General features: G+C 36.0%; 1 protein-coding gene across 1 annotated transcript; it reads left to right on the forward strand.

The window, feature by feature from the left end:
- The first annotated feature begins 1,696 nt into the window (after positions 1-1,696).
- Positions 1,697-4,323, forward strand: LOC112174564 (coatomer subunit alpha-2). Its single transcript, XM_024312352.2, has 3 exons — positions 1,697-2,202; positions 2,642-2,827; positions 4,015-4,323. The coding sequence occupies exons 1-3, from the start codon at positions 2,166-2,168 to the stop codon at positions 4,053-4,055; spliced, it is 264 nt and encodes an 87-aa protein (XP_024168120.1). The 5' UTR covers positions 1,697-2,165; the 3' UTR covers positions 4,056-4,323.
- The last annotated feature ends 12,861 nt before the right edge of the window (positions 4,324-17,184 follow it).

Here is a 17,184-nt window from a genome sequence, read left to right on the forward strand (position 1 = left end):
GTTTCTGGGCTGCGTTAGTGGGCCTTCTTTCTTTCTTCTTTTGGGCTAGACCGCCTGCTTCTTTCTTCTCTTTTTTTCTTTTTCTTCTCTCTGCTGGTTCAAGGTGCAACCTATCCTTCTGGCCTGTTCAGGGACTAAACAACCGGTTCAGGGAAAGAGGATTCCGGTTCCTGGAATGTAGAATCAAGGCTGGTGGCGAAAGATGGTTGTCGGAGGCGGACTAGAAAAAGTCAAACCGAGTAGGGGATATTATGTTTCTTCTGGAGGCCAATTCGGTGTTTTTCTGGCCGGTTCTAGGGGTGGCATCGCCGGTTCTGGATTCCTGGGATTTGGGGCTTCAAGGTGGGCGGCGGAGGTTTCTGAGATTTGAAGGCTACAAATTTAGGGTTTCAGGGTTAGGGCTTCGTGCTGATAACGTGTTTAAGGAAAACTGAATTGGGAGAGAATTGAGTCGTGCTTTCATTGATAATAGGGGCCTCTTTATATAGAGGATTACAAGGCATTCAATCAGAGTTTTACAAGGAAAGATAATCGTACAATTAATCAGATATCTGAGAATATCTCTAATTCAAAACCCTATTACAACTAGGTCAAGTAACCTAAAGTTTGGGCATGACATATATTTTGGATTTACTTGAACAATTATGATTTTATTAGAAAACATTATTATATTTTAGTTTTTTTTTATTATTGGTATTAATTAAATGAGAGATTTTTGTTAAAAAAAAAAAATCTTTTTTAATTGGACATGTCATATAAGGATATTTCTTGAAAAAGAAATGAGTTAGATAAGTAAATTTAATAATTAAAATTAAAATGTAAGGTGTAATGAGCAAGTAGAGTGAACAAAGAAAATGGTAGGGTGGCAATATCTGCACCCGTAAAGTTTTATTCAATCAGGATTATATATATTTCATACTTTAGGATGACAAACCACATAAACCTGTGCCTGATCATTCCTATAACTTGCCTGATCATTCATGTAACTTATCAGGTGAATATTTTTCATCAGTAATACAATAAGATTGTAATCCAAGGGAACCATATAAGGTTTGCATAAAGAAGGGACTGGTCCACAGGGGCTTTCACAATCTGCCTTAATTGGTTTTGCAAGGACGATTGATAAAGGTGCAATCACTTGACTGATCGATTCCTACATCAAACATCAAGCAACAACATTAAGAAGAGAGGGAAAAAAAATACCAAACTTGAAAGAGAAATTGAGCATTCAACAATGCCAAATAAAAAGAGGTAGAGATCTTAGTAGAGCAATGAGACAATATAACAAGATAAATAAGAAGAAGGATCACAATTTGAAACTTGGGTGATGTCATTATTCCGTCAAGGATTTATATATACTATACGCTCATGAGAATTGTAGAATTGAAGCCATGGCTTTTGTGCTTATATAGTGATTTGACAGTGGAAATTACAAGTTTTGCTACAAAGTGACTAGCCTTTGACTTGTGTTTTTGTTCGGCTAAAAAAGAGGTGCGGCTCTTGCCATCCTACCATTTTCTTTGTTCACCCTACTTGCTTATTACACCCTACATTTTAATTTCAATTATTAAATATACTTAGGGACAATGATAAAAGAGGTTATTTTGAAATGTCTAATTATAATTCAGGTAACACAAATGTACATATGATAATTAAGGTCACTTCTTTACAACCTGCCACCAGAGTTAAACTTAATTACATAAACTGCTACCACAGCTCTCTCTCCCAACGATACCCAAGCCCAACTGAACCCTCATCCTTTCGGACTCAAACCGTTACCAAAATCTCTCTCTGAGATCAGAGCCAGCGACCCGTCGGAATCTTCACGCTCGGAATGCCACCGAGTCAAGCACCAATCAGAGACTTAGAAACTCATTAATAGCGAAGGGAGCAGTTCGCCGATGATTCCAGAGCGGCGCCTTCGAGCTTCCTCTATATTGGCACCGTTAAGCAGAGCCACAACTCCACGAGTAGCGACGCCATGAGCAGAGCGATGCCGGAAGTGAACCGGTCGCCATACTAGAAACTCAAATCGATCAAGAGATCGGATTGGTATAGGCCAAGTCCCGAGTTGCAACCATTTCCGCCGATCGCGAAACCGCCACCGCCTCAGACCCTCGATTCGCCGTCGCCGATGACATCTTGAGTTCTTCCAATCCACCGCCATGAGTTTCATCTTTGGCAAACGAAAAACACCTGCAGGTTCGTAAACTTTGATTGAATTTCTGGTTTCGTTATCTCTACTATCGTAAGAATTAGTTTTCCTATAGTTTGAATTCGTTGAAAATTTACATGATTTGTGAAGCTGTTCATGGAAATATTGCAATTTTTTTTCTTCGTTCGCTGTTTTTGGCAAAATTGATTGAAGAAATATTTTCTTGTTGCTTGCCATGACGGGGTAAGCTGCTCATTCATCGCAAAATTGATCTAATTTCTATTTTGTAGTTCTAGAATCACCAAAGCTGTTCGTGGAAATATTGCAATTTTGTTTCTTCACCCATAGGTTTCTGATTCATATCTGATTGCTTCTTATCTCTTCGCGTTTCGATTGATTTGTGGTATCAAGTTCGTTAGAGTGGATGCTATTTCGTTTGTGAATTTTGTTCATGCGGTGGTGAATTTTGATTTGATTGAATTACAGTGATCACGGTGGTGAAGATGTTGACAAAGTTTGAGACAAAGAGTAATAGAGTGAAGGGACTGAGCTTCCACACTAAGAGGCCATGGATCCTCGCGAGTCTGCACAGTGGTGTGATCCAACTATGGGACTACCATATGGGGACTCTTACTGATTTCCACAAATCAGAGCCTCTCTTTGTGTCTAGAGGTACAAATTTCGTATGTGCATGTGTATTTTCGGTTTCGTTGGCATTTGGTATATGCAATTGTTTTTGGTGATTGCGGTATCTGGTTTTGGTTTCTTGTCGTAGCAAATCGTATAGATCTAGGTTGAAGGAAATTGTAATTAGAAAAAATAGAAGAGGAATTTTGAATTGGATGCCAGGAGAATGTGAAATTGACATAAACTGAGCTGAATAGTAGTAGTGGAATGCTGAATTAATGATATTAATGTTCCAATTGATTGAGCACGTAGAGTGGTTTATCAGATTGAGACTATAATTTTCGTGTTTGTACTTGTTTTCAATTTTATCTGGAAATAGCCATACTTGGAGATGTAACACCTTCAAAAATATTTTAAAAATTATTAAAGAAAGATTCTAGTTGCAGCAAGAGACAATAAAGAATGCTTCTGTACCATGCCACCATTTTGTGAATCCATTATACATAAAATTCAATTAGATTTCAGATTTCATATGATGTATGTATTACATGTAAGCAATTATTATTATTATTTTTTTCATATGATGGCTACATAAATAAACGAATGAGCTCTTTTTTTTTTCTTAACATGTACCTTATGATTGATCTAGAAATGGAGCAAGTTTTATTTTCACATTGGTTGTAATGCTAGGCTTTTAGCTTAACTACTTTCATATCCAGTAAGATCTGTTTTTGGAAACTTTATGTTATTACAGTTTAGAAATAGCTTACCAATGAAACTAAATTGATTTAGTATGAGTATTGTTGGCAAACAAGCTCTCTTTCCTTGATTAGTTGATACCCATGTTACTCTTGCACAAATTAATTTACCCCTGGGGATAGGGGATTCTGGGGATAATTTTCAAGTTGACTTTATACTTTGAGATATGTATTGTATTCATGATTGAGTTTACTGCCTTACTTTTGTTTTCCCCTTTCCATTGAATTTTCTTGTAAGCATTACCACACATTTTTACCACCTGAATTGTCACTGTGGCATGCTGTAATGTTTGTTGTGAGATTGATGAGTAGCTTATAAGTTAAACTAATATTATGTATGCCAAACAGATCTGCGTCTACATAAAACCATGCCCAGTATCCTAAAAGATATTTCTTTGGCCTTGATTGATGGTGATATGGTTCCTCTGAAATTTACTGAGGATAAAACTAATAAGTTATGCATTCTTTTTCTAGGCATGAACTTCTTCTTATTGAAGCCTTATGAGAAGAATTAGAAGAAGAGATGGCTAAGGACCCCACTGTATGTGTAATGGGTGAAGATGTGGGTCGCTATAGAGGATCGTACAAGGTGCCTGGCTGATAAGGATGGGGATCTCAGGGTTCTTGATACTCCAAGCACATTTGAAATGAAACTTGGATTGTTAATTATGTATTCTTCTGTTTGGTTTCTCTGTAACTTTCAATTTGTACTCGCTACCAAGATATACAATTGCTCGCGGCATTGATGTTTTAATAACAAAAGGTGCTAATTCTATGCCACAACATAATTGGTCTTTTCAAATGAGCTCATTAGTTCTTGTAGTTTTCTTTTTAAAGATTGTCTGTATAGTCAAACTTACCCATGAGAACATTCAGTAGAAAGTGCTGATCATGAATATTACAAATAACAGTAACATAGCCAGTAACATGTGATTGACAATGAGTTGGCAAGTGACATGCGATTGACAGTTACATGATCAGTGACATGGTTAGTTACTTAGTTAGTGACATGTGATTAACAGTGACTTGGGCAGTGACCTCACTAACTCATTGACCATGTCACTGTCAATCCCTGGCCATGTCACTATTAACCTCAAGTCACTAGCAAAGTCACTGTTAACCCCAAGTTATTGGCCATGTCACTGTTAACCTCAAGACACTGGTTATGTCACTGGTCAAGTTACTGGTCAGGTTACAGTTGTTATACACATGTCACTGACCAAGTCACTGACCAAGTAACTGTCAAGTCACTGATCAAGTCACTGACCAAGTAACTGACTAAGTAACTGTCAAGTCACTGACCATGTAACTGACCAAGTAACTGTCAAGTCACTGACTAAGTAACAGTCAAGTCACTGATCAAGTCACTGACCAAGTAACTGTCAAGTCACTGACCAAGTAACAGTCAAGTCACTGATCAAGTCACTGACCAAGTTACTGGATATGTCACTAGCTAGGTTATTGTCAATGTAAGAGGAATGACCAAGTAACAGTCAAGTCACTGATCAAGTCACTGACCAAGTAACAGTCAAGTCACTGACCAAGTAATAGTCAAGTCACTGATCAAGTCACTGACCAAGTAACTGTCAAGTCACTGTCAATCCCTGGCCATGTCACTATTAACCTCAAGTCACTGGCAAAGTCACTGTTAACCCCAAGTTATTGGCCATGTCACTGTTAACCTCAAGACACTGGTTATGTCATTGGTCAAGTTACTGGTCAGGTTACAGTTTGTAAGGTTATACATATGTCACTGACCAAGTAACTGTCAAGTCACTGATCAAGTCACTGACCAAGTAACTGTCAAGTCACTGATCAAGTCACTGACCAAGTAACTGACCAAGTTATTGGATATGTCACTAGCTAGGTTATTGTCAATGTCATAGCCAGTGACATGCAACGTAGGTTTTTGAACATATACCTCGTGTCGGTTTTTGAACCCACAAAAACCCATCAACAAGCATGGCTATAACAAGTTTCTGAGAATAATCTTTTCCCACTAGTTGCATAAAAAGCATACAGTAAGAACAAGGGTGAATCACGTGGAAATGGACCCAAAAAAATACAATTAAAGGGAACATTTAGGAACGATCCTAACCTCTGAAACGTTAGGCATGCACTATATAATTCATTCAAAAGCCAATTTCCAATTAACATAAAAACAAAAGGAGTCCCAACTCCTAACTCCTAACTGAACGAAATAAAGAATCACTCCATTTATCATTAGACTTATCGATCAATATTTTACATGAACCTAAAAAACAAAAAAGAGTAAAAGAAAAGCAAATTGATTTCATTTCAATACCACATAGCAGTATAACACCCAACTTCTTGAGCTTGTCAACAATAGGCCTGCCACCTCTTTGGTCACACCCTTCTTCAGCACAACATGAGCTTTTTCCACCAAGTCTTTAGAGTCCTCTACTTCCAAACAGTGAAAGTCCTACCCTCCTTTATGATTTTGATCTTTGCTGCCGCGTCAAACTTCTCAAGCTTTATATCAAATGTGATCTTCTCAGAACATGTCTTCGTAATAACTGGAGGTCTTCCTTCAATCCTAAACATCCAATTCAAGCGAGCCAATTTAACTCAAATGGAAAAACACTCTACTGCCGAGAAATGGAAATATACTATAACCCAAAAGAGACTGATGTCATAGATATCATCATTACAAAAGTAAACTTTAGATTCTACTTAGCATGTACAATGGCATAAAAGCATATAAAATTTCGTGCGGATTGTTATTTTTTGTGGTCAACAGTAAAAACTGCCAAAAGGAGCTAAATTGCATCACCAGGCCATATGATGAGGAAACCAGAAAGAGCAAACATAGTTTACTTGTTTTTATAAAAGATTAGGTTACTGAGCAGTTAGGTTTGACTCTTTGCATTACTACCGCAAACCATCCAAAAATGCAAGAAATATTAGATCCTCCTGAGTTTTTTTATTACTTGACAAAATCTCTCCCCACCCTAACTAATAAAATTATTCATTCATCAGAATACCCAGATACTTGAAAGAAGAAACCTTTTCATGTATACAAACTTATCTAACATATCATGAATGTGACATGGATTTTGAGCTCTTGAGTTGAGGACTCAAACGGACACCTGCAGACACTAGCTCATTAAATTTATTATAGGGAAACAAATTAACAATTTAATTATGATAGATAAAAAAAAAAAAAAAACCTATAATTTCATAAGAAAAGGGAATTAGAAACTATAGTAGTGTTCACAAAGCAAAAATAAAACTCCTATAGCATCTTCCATAACATTAAGAAACTAATTGATCAACTATAAGCTATGTACTACTAGTGCAGAAATTAAGGAGAAGGATCATCATTGAAATAACAAGGAAACCCAACGATAGAAAGAGATGTGAACAGTTACGCAGTAGTAATCTGAATCCTACCTTCTTACTTCAGAGAGCCTACCAATCAGAACAAATACAATGGTCCTGCTGGCCTTTTGGGAAGCTTTATCAACCAGCTCACTTTAACTATTAGCAGAGCAAGAACAAATCAAAACTAACATAACCTATTCCTATCACAAATCAACCCATCGAAACATGAACTACAACAACAATTTCCTCAAGCATCCAAAGCCTGCAACACATCAAATGTTGCACCACAGCTTGAATACACAAAAAATTATAAATTTGAGACCTAATTTCCCCTCTAAGTTTTTGGCACTAATTTATACTGTGCCATGAATATCAACTGCAGCGCCTCAGAATTATCGGGATCATTACAGTACACAACCTAGAGTACCCCCTATCCCCAATTTTGGCATGAACATCTTCGAAAGAAGACAGAATACACGAAAACGAGTACAATTTACTGAATTGTATCATTCTCCTTCGCCCTCGTGGCATTTTCACACACCTCAAGTTCTTGAATCCAATCCCTAAACCAAATTCCCCTCAATTTCCCACCAACATTGCTCCTTAACTTTCCACAAAATTCACCAACCAAACAAAAAAGTCACACCTACTTCTTCAAATCACAGAAAATTCCAACCATCCACGCATTCAATATGAACTACAACACAAAAATCAGTACCGAATCTACAACAACATAGCCACAATATGAACTCAAAAACTCACAACCTCAAATTCAAGCGAGGCTAATCAAATATGAGAGAGATTGAGAGCATAGTATAAGAGCTCAAGCAAAGCCTGAGGTGTGGAATATACGAAAACCCTAGCTACGAGAAGTACCTTACTTCGATTTCGGGGTTTGCAGAGATCTCTTCTTGCCACCTGAGCTGCTAAAATGTTGACTGAGAGAGAGAGAAGAGAGAGAGAGTGTGTGTGTGTGAGATAGAGACCTCTGTATGAATAGGAGAACGAAATTCGCGATGAGGAAGAAGAAGTTGTAGGTATAGATAGAGTCTCAAGCACCGAATCTCGGCAACAGCTCCCGTCGTCTTCATGATTGTCGTCGCCTTCTAGTTCGTCTCTAGGTCGCTTTCCAGTCGGAGATGGAGGTCCAGTGGTCACCGGCGACTCGGCTCCAGCCGGAGAAAGATCGGTGCAAAAACACATCAACTCGGAGACGGCGAGGGGTTCGATGCAGAGGCGGAGAACAGTAGAGGGGAGTAGCCTAGGGAGGATTCTCTCGATCTGGTTTTGATATTGAAACACAAATTGGGTATATTAAATACTAAGGGTAAAATGGGAAACGAAAATATCACAAACTGACCTTTGTTAACATTACTTCATTATTAATAAGGACTAAATTAATATTACTAACAATTCATGATGGACCTTTTTATCAAGTGAGAAACTAGGTGACTTTTTTATCATTTCACACTCTAACGTGACCTTTTCCATCATTTCCTTCTTCTTTTTTTCTTCTAAAAGTTATGATTAGTCAATTTATTATCTAATATCAAAAATCACATGTATAAAACTTTGTAATTGTTAATTTGTTTGACCATCCAATGACAATTTCGTAGTTCCGACATTGTGGAGAAACCACTGATACAGTCTTGGTTGAATGTTCGACTCAAAATTTTATACTTGATCAATATGGTGTTTGGTGGATGAGAACTTAAATAATACAAAACCTATTTCTAAGCATCTATTTGAAGGGAACAATAATAATTCCTTATGGATTTCTCAATAACTAACACAAGTAATTAATATGGTCAATTATAAAATACTAATATGTTAATATGTACTAATCAAATAAAATAGTGGCCTTAATGTAGTTAAATAATAGTGTATTTCATGGTTCTGAGGTTAAGGATATTTTCGGTAATTTGGATTGTGTATTTAGTAAAATATTAGAATGAGTAATTAAATGGTAGGTGTATTGAGTAAGGAGTATGTATTGAGTAATTAGGGGTGTGTATTTAAAACTTCTTGTTCACAAAGGGTGTTGCAAAGATTTTGATAAAGTTAACACTAATGGTTTATGAATTGAATAACGAATTAACGATGAGGAGTCAATAATAAAAGACCAAAAAATGGTAAAAAAATTCAAATTTGGATGGAGAAGATGAATATCAATGTTATTTAATGAGAAATTAAGTAGTTTTTGTATTTAGTTAATTGGTTATGTATTTAGTTGTCCTTACAGATTTGGATTTTAGAAAATTAGTGTACTTATTAGTCATCTTGCACTTGGGCAATATATTCTTTCAAAAATTCAAATGTTTGTAGAGTGAACTAAGAAAATGGTAGGGTAGCAATAGCCGCATGCAGAAATAAATTGAGACTGCCTGCACCAATTTTTGGATTGAAATTGTATTTCTCATCAACTCTTTTTTTTTTTCTCTAATTTCTTTTCATTTGATTTTTGTAGTTTACCATAATAACATTTTTAGATGTTTTTTTATGAGAATTCAATTTATTTTATTCACAGGGTACTTGTGGTATATAATTCAAAATTTGGTGAGGTCTTTGACACTAAACATTGGCTTCCATTTGTAGTAATAAAGATGAAATATCGTGTTATCTTTCGGTTATGTCAAAGCAAATAGAGTAGCTAGTAGATCACTTTTTGCTAGTTGATGCATGGTTGAATACATTTATTTCGCAAAGACTCTTGATATCATTTCAAGAAGTTTTCTATGTGTTTATTGTAATCAGAGGTTTAGGCTCAATGTCCCTTCTTTGTATTCGATAGTTTCATTAATCAAGGCTTGAGGGCTGCCGAATCAGCCCTTTATTCAGAAAAGAAAAAAAAAAGAAATTTTTTCTTTATTGATTTTAGTCATGCGATCAAAATTAATTTAATTCATTATTTTCCTATATTAATCTTTTTTTCAACAATATTTTCCTTTATTATTGACACATGTGGATGAGATGTCAGTTAAAAAAAAAAGTAAAAAAACACCACCATATTTTCCAAAAATGAAAGCAATTTCTTACTAAAATAACAAAGTAATTACATTTATGATTTCAAAAATATATTTTCTTTCGTTTATAATTATATACGGGTTCATCCACATGTGTGAATAGTTTTTCTAGAGTTGCAAGAAATAATCCGGCTTCACAAAATTTCCATACTTGGAAAATTTATCTACACATCCTTAGATACTAAATGCACACCCTTACCTTAATACACCACTCATTTTTTGGAAAGATCCTAATGATGTAAAGAAATTACTTTTGAAAATCTCAAATATGCTTGCAGGATAGAAAAAAAGGTATCCTCTCAAAGGTAGAAAGGCCAACTCTCATCAAATCCAACATTTCTGGTATGCCTAACCATGTTATATTTTGCTTCAAATGCCTACAAAAGGTAACACACAGTATTAATAAGCAAGCTAGATCTTTTTTTTGGGGCTCAGATACAAAATGTCTTCCTATGGCCTGGAAACATGTATGTAATCCTAAGAAATTAGGAGGACTTGGAATTAGACCTGCTGCTTTCTTTACTAATGCAGCCATTGCTAAATTAACTTGGAAAGTCTTTAATGATAAAGACAATTGGTGGTCTCAAATTATAAGAAAGAAATATGTAAGGAAAGTTCCTTCCTTTTTCATGCCAAAAAGAGGCAGCTCATTAGCTTGGAAGGGAATTTTAGATGTAAGACAGCTTTCTTTACTAACGCAGCCGTTGCTAAATTAACTTGGAAAGTCTTTAATGATAAAGACAATTGGTGGTCTCAAATTATAAGAAAGAAATATCTAAGGAAAGTTCCTTCCTTTTTCATGCCAAAAAGAGGCAGTAGAGCTCATTAGCTTGGAAGGGAATTTTAGATGTAAGACAGCTCATTCTCAAGAGTGTGTTTGGATGAGGGAAAAAATAATGGAATTTAATTGAAAGTGAGGATTTCATAATTCCTAAAAGGCAATTCCCTCATTTGACATTATCAGATTGGAAATTTTAAATTTCTCTATGGAAAAAAACGAAGTAATTCGTTATTTAAATTATTTACTTCAATTTCCACCAAAATAGGTGTCATTTACAAATTCCTTTGAAGTATTCAATTTTTATTTCCAAAACAAGACTTTTTTCTATTTTATCTTTTTATTTGTTTTAAACTTTCTTAATTTATTACACATTTCAAATCCTAAATAGATGCAACCAAACAATAGAAATTGCAATTAATGGAATTTTAGATTGATGGAGTTAAAGATTCCATCATTTATAAATTCCTACGGATTTTATAATTTTCTCATCCAAACGCAGGTATGAGATGAATTATAGGCAATGGTAAGAGTATCAACTACTGGACTTTCAATTGAGCTTTTGATTTTCCTTTACAAGAACTAGTTGCTAAAGACTGAAAAAAAATATGACCAATTGGAATGAAACTGTAGCTGATTACTTACTTGAAAATTCTTGGAACAAAAATAAAATTTTTCTCTACTTTAATCAAAGTATTTGGGGGATTCCCATTCCTGTTTCAGAATAGGAAGATGAGTATGTTTATGGACCTTCCTCAAATGCAAAATTCTCCATTAAATCTGCAACATGGTTGCAGTATAACAATATGGGAAAAAAATCATAAAATTGACCTCATTAATAAAATTGTGGAAACTTGATATTCCACCAAAAGTTAAGCTTTTTGGATGGCTTTTACTTACGGGAAGGCTAAAAATAAGAGATAGACTATCTAGATTTAGGATGATAGATGACAACTCCTATATGCTATGTGTAATACCCAAACATTCGTTAATATTTTCTAAGGATTTTTCGAAATTAATTCAGTGGTTGTTGGTACGAGTACGTAGTTCAAGGATGAGGATGAAGTATTTCGCACGAATAATTACTCGAAACGTTTTATTTTCAAGGAGTCAAAGTGTTGATATTTTATTCGTTGAGTTTCTCTGAAAACTTGCTTCAAAAATGTTGTAGAGCGTGTCGATACGAGTTCATGGATATATGGAACGCGGAAATCGGAGTTCGTATGTGAAAGTTATGGTCAACGGAAGTTTCTACTAATTTTGAAAATTACTATAAATAGAGGATTTCCTGAAATGATTTCCATTTCCGTCGTTTTTCCAGAAATTTCCAGAACCATTCTCTCCCAAAATTCGGGCCGACCCGACCCGAACTCGGAAAACAGACCTGGCCGACATTTCGTTCTCTGGCGATCTCCGACGACAGCGTTAGTCTAGATCGATTCGCCTCCTCATCCCGGTCCTCTCTGCGGTGCTCTATATGGGGTTCTCACCCACGGTGGCGCATCGAGGATGCAAAAGTCGAGCGGCGTCCAACCCTACTGGTTCTTTGTGCTCCAGCGACGGCAAGGCTTGAAACCGGTCTTGTTCTTCTCGTGGAAGCTTCCTCTTACGATCTATGGTGGTGGTTTTGGACGATTTGCACTGGAGCATAGTCAACTCGAGTTTCCAGCTTATGAGCTTGATTCCAATAGATCTAGGCCGAGTTGGTTCAAATTCCAGGTATTAAAGTTGCTCCAGTTGGTATTATCTCCATTTTGAACAGTTGAATTGTTGTGGTTTTGAGTTTGGTCGACGGCGGTGTACCACAGCCTGTGGCGGGGCTTGGCTGCATTTCCGGCCATGTCAGGGGCAGTTTCTGGTTTTATATATCATTTACTCATCAATATGAGTGTTTTGATATATAATACGTAATTTTTGGAGATCGTATGAGCATGTTATGGTTTTTAGCGATTCTAATTCGCTCGGTTTTCGATCCGTAAGGATCCGACTGTTTGATGGACTTGTAGCTTTGACTTATCGATTGTAGAAGTATTCTAGAGACTTTGGGTAGTCTCGGATGAAGTTCTGCAGGGATTGGGGTTACTTTCAGGGTTTTAGTTCAAACAGAGGTTCGAACCTTAATCGCTTTGTGTTTCATGTACTGAGATGAGACCGTATGTGACTAAGTACTTAACAAAGTATTCTTGGAAAGATATTTTATAAGTGTGATATAGCAATTCTATATAGAAGACGCAGTGGGATTCAGAGGTGAGTAATCTCACAATGTTCATTTACGAATAAAGTTACCTTATCGTTTTGAGAGTTCTTTATTTAACTGCAAACTATAGTTAGTATTAGTGGCATTCCTGAGTGAATGAATATGTGTGTGTGTGTATATATATACACATATTTACGTGAAATATGTATATCTTTATGGATTGAAGAGTGATTTATGCAATATGAATTGATGGGTTTCATTGTATTGTTTTGAGGCGTGACTTTTTGGGAGACAATGTTTTGGGAATTGGAATTGGGAATTTCCATTGTTTGGAAAGTACCAAGATTTTCTGTGAGTTGCTTTAACGAAATTTGAAATGTTTTGATCTGATAACCGGGGGTTTGAAGACCTGAGAGTCACAGCTTATGTTATCTCCTTTTGTTTTGCTTAAACATTTTGGGTTCAGAGTGACTTGCTTAATGTTTTAAATCTGACGACCGGGAGGATCCAGAGGTCACGGGGTGACATCTCCTTTTGATTTGGTTTAACATTTTAGGTCTAGAGTGACTTGCTTAATGTTTTAATCTGACAACCTGGGGTCTGAGAATTGAGAGTCACAGATTGTGATTTCTCCTTTGAGAGTTGAGTAACATTTTGGTCCTGAGTAACTGTTTTTAAATGTTTTTATCTGAAGATCGGGGACCTGAGGATCCGGGGTCACTGGAACTGACGTCAGGCATATATATTAGGACATCACACCTTTGGTCGGGTGAGTGGATACAATCAGTTAGAGCTCTAGTCTGTTGTCATTGTAGTCATAAGGAGTAACTGGGAGTTACTTGATGCTCATGAGTATGCGTTTTAAAAGGGAGTTTCAAGGATTCTTTCTTTTAATGTCCAGGGTGGACTTTCTTTTCATATTTATTTGTCGGGGCAATAATTTATATGATTTGGTCACTGAGTTGACTTTTATTGTCTAGGTTGGGCTGAAGTATCATATTTGAATTGTTAGGTTAACAATAGATATGATTTGTTGTGTTGTTGATTTTCATTATCTAGGTTGGATTGATTTATCATATTTTAATTGTCGGAGTTTCAATTAATATGATTTTGTCACGGGGTGACTTTTGTTGTTTCTTTTGGGAAAAGAATATTGTTTTGGGAAGCATGGTATATGTTTCTTTTCTCGAGTTGAAAGGTTTTCCTCTTTTTGGTGTGAGTTGTGTGGTTTTCTGTTTTGAGTTTACTCATACAAGCTTTCATAAGCTTATCGGATTTATTGTGTGGCAACCCGGTGCACTATTCGCTGGTGTAGGGGTTAATCCTGCAGGTCAGAGTAATCGTGGCTGAAGCTAATTCTGATAGTTGTAGCTTTACGGTAAAAAGCTAATTTTGTGACTTTACCGTTGTTAAGACTTCCACTATGTAGTAAGCTCTAAGGAGCATTTATTTATTATTTTGTTGTGGTAATTTAATTCGTAAACTTATGTAATATTTGACTCTATAGAGCGAGTCTGTATTGACATAGTGGGTTCAGGGCATCAGTATGTACTTGGTTTAAAGGAAAAAAAATTTCTAGGTATTTTGTATTGATGATTGAACCATCACACATATATAATTATGAGATTATATTGAATTTTAATTGTGTTCAAAATTCAGGACATGACACTATGTGATAGTCATAATGAAACTGCTAACCAATTATTTGATTACTGTGCCTTTACCAAAGAGGTCTGGAGAATAGCAGGAGTAACTACCCCAATTGACTGGAAGAAAGGCTATTTAAAAGTCTTCAGAGAAACCTTCATTCTACATCCATATGATAGTAAAGCTTTAGCCAAATTATCAACTCTTTGTTGGTAGATTTGGAAAGCTAGGAATGATGTTGTGTTCAGAATGACTTGTGCTAACCCCACTTCTGTTGTGGTAATCTCGGCTACAGTTTTGAACATTTCCATTAATGAAAATTCTCCAAGCACTAGAGGAGATACTACCCAAAACCATCCAACCACTATCATGTGGCAGTCTTTTCCTAGTAATTGTGTCAAATTAAACTTTGATGGATATGTAAACAGGGTCTCTTCTGCTGGGGGATTTGTCATTCGAGACTCCGATGATAATCCTCTCCTTGCAGCTAGCAAAAACTTGAGGAATGCAACTGTACCAGTGGCAGAAGTAACATCTCTTTGTGATAGTATTATCAATACTTAGCAAAAATGTTATCTCAATGTCCAAGTAGAAGGAGACTCAAACCTTGTCATAGACTCGGTAAATGGTGTCATATCTCCACCTTGGAGGCTTATCAAAGTTGTTCAAGACATCTAAAATATTCCTGCAATGTTTATTTTAGGCCTCATCAAAAAGCCCGCGGATCAAGTGGGCCGATGGAGGCCCGCCGGCCGTAAGGGCTAAAAGCCCGGCCTGGCCCATTAAAAAGCCCGCAAAAGCCCGCCTCGGTGGGTAGTGGGCTGGCCCGCCAAAAGCCCGCAAAAACCCGGCCCGGCCTGCCAAAGGCCCGCTTGACCCGGCCCATAAAAGCCCGTAAAATATTATATATATATATATATATATATGTGTGTGTGTGTGTGTGTGGAAGTTCTTATACTTGTATATAGAATATGTGCATTAGTGCATATATATATATATATATATATATATTCTACATATCGGTTGACCAATTCGATCGGATTCGAAAATATGGTGAAATTGGCTAAATTTTTTACCACACTCATAATTTATTGTAATAAACTCATCTAACGGTCGGTTTTTCCATTTTCTTTGAATTGATAGGGGTTGCTCTTTGGAGTGTATGATATATAAATATAGGTTTATAAGAGTAACTAAGTTTGACCTAGTGGATCGAGTTTGAAACGAGAACCAAATTGGCTGAATTTTCTACAACCACCATAAAACATTACAATCTCTCCATCGAGCGGTTGGTTTCTCCGAATTCATTTTCCACTTCATGGTTGCTTTAGAATGAACCTCAACAATTTAAATGTAATGTATAAGTCATACAACTTTAGGAGGAAAATTGGTATAGGCCAATGTGTTTGTAATTAAAATTAATTTTTTTTTATCTTATGTCAACACACATCCATCGATGGAATATTTACAAACGTGATGTGAAAAAATAAGCACGTTTCGCAGTCGTCATGCCATCGGTCAACTAAGAAAACATACAAGTGACGACAGTTGACCAATTCGATCTGATTCGAAAATATGGTGAAATTGGCTAAATTTTTTACCACACTTATAATTTATTGTAATAATCTCATCCAACGGTCCATTTTTCTATTTTCTTTGAATTGATAGGGGTTGCTCTTTGGAGTATATGATATATAGATATAGGTTTATAAGAGTAACTAAATTTGACCTAGTTGATCGAATTCGAAATGAGAATCAAATTAGCTGAATTTTTTACAATCACCATAAAACATTACAATCTCTCAATCGAGCGATTGATTTCTCTAAATTCATTTTCCACTTCATGGTTGCTTTAGAATGAACTTCAACTATTTAAATGCAATATACAAGTCATACAACTTTAGGAGGCAAATTAATATAGGCCAACATCTTTGTAATTAAAATTGAAATTTTTATCTTATGTCCACGCACATCCATTGATGAAATATTTACAGACGTGATGTGAAAAAATATGCACGTTTCGCGGTCGTCATGTCATCGGTCAACTAAGAAAACATACAAGTGACAACGGTTGACCAATTCGATCGGATTCGAAAATATGGTGAAATTGGCTAAATTTTTTACCACACACTATGCCAAAAAGGTAATCATATGACACACATCAGACGACAGAAGCCTAATTTTCTGTCGTCTCAATTTTTCAGACGACATAAAAATGTAACTATGTTGTCTGAATACTCACTGAAACACACTTTTTTCATTTTGAATAAGAGGGTGGCATTCAGACAACATAATAACGTTGTTAGCTCAAGATAGAAATATAGCTATCATTTTCATTCATCTGAAGCCGAGAAGGTAGTCATATTCAGACAACGGTGATAAGAAAATTCTGTTGTCTGAATATAAATTGTTGAAATTTTGGAATTCTCCCTCCATGCTCGTTTGACCATTTCCCTCTCAAAATGGTCAAACCCTAGTTGAGTCAAGAGACCAGTAACATTCAAACAACAGATTTAAAGAAATTGTGTTGTCTGATCAATTTTTTAATTTCGGTATTTTCTTTTTCCTTTGAAAGTCCCATGTGCTTAAGCCTGATATTTTTTTCATTTGGTCTAAAACTCTCAAGTCTCGAGTAGAGTTTCTCTTTGGGTCAC

Source organism: Rosa chinensis, chromosome 6, assembly GCF_002994745.2.
Source record: "Rosa chinensis cultivar Old Blush chromosome 6, RchiOBHm-V2, whole genome shotgun sequence".
In the NCBI taxonomy this organism is placed as follows: Eukaryota; Viridiplantae; Streptophyta; class Magnoliopsida; order Rosales; family Rosaceae; genus Rosa; species Rosa chinensis.

Bases quoted from the DNA above. Each gene is read 5' to 3' on its own strand.
- LOC112174564 (XM_024312352.2), top strand. From the start codon at position 2,166: ATGAGTTTCATCTTTGGCAAACGAAAAACACCTGCAG. The intron at 2,203-2,641 runs GTTCGTAAACTT...ATTGAATTACAG, and splicing joins CAAACGAAAAACACCTGCAG to TGATCACGGTGGTGAAGATG. The intron at 2,828-4,014 runs GTACAAATTTCG...TTCTTTTTCTAG, and splicing joins GCCTCTCTTTGTGTCTAGAG to GCATGAACTTCTTCTTATTG.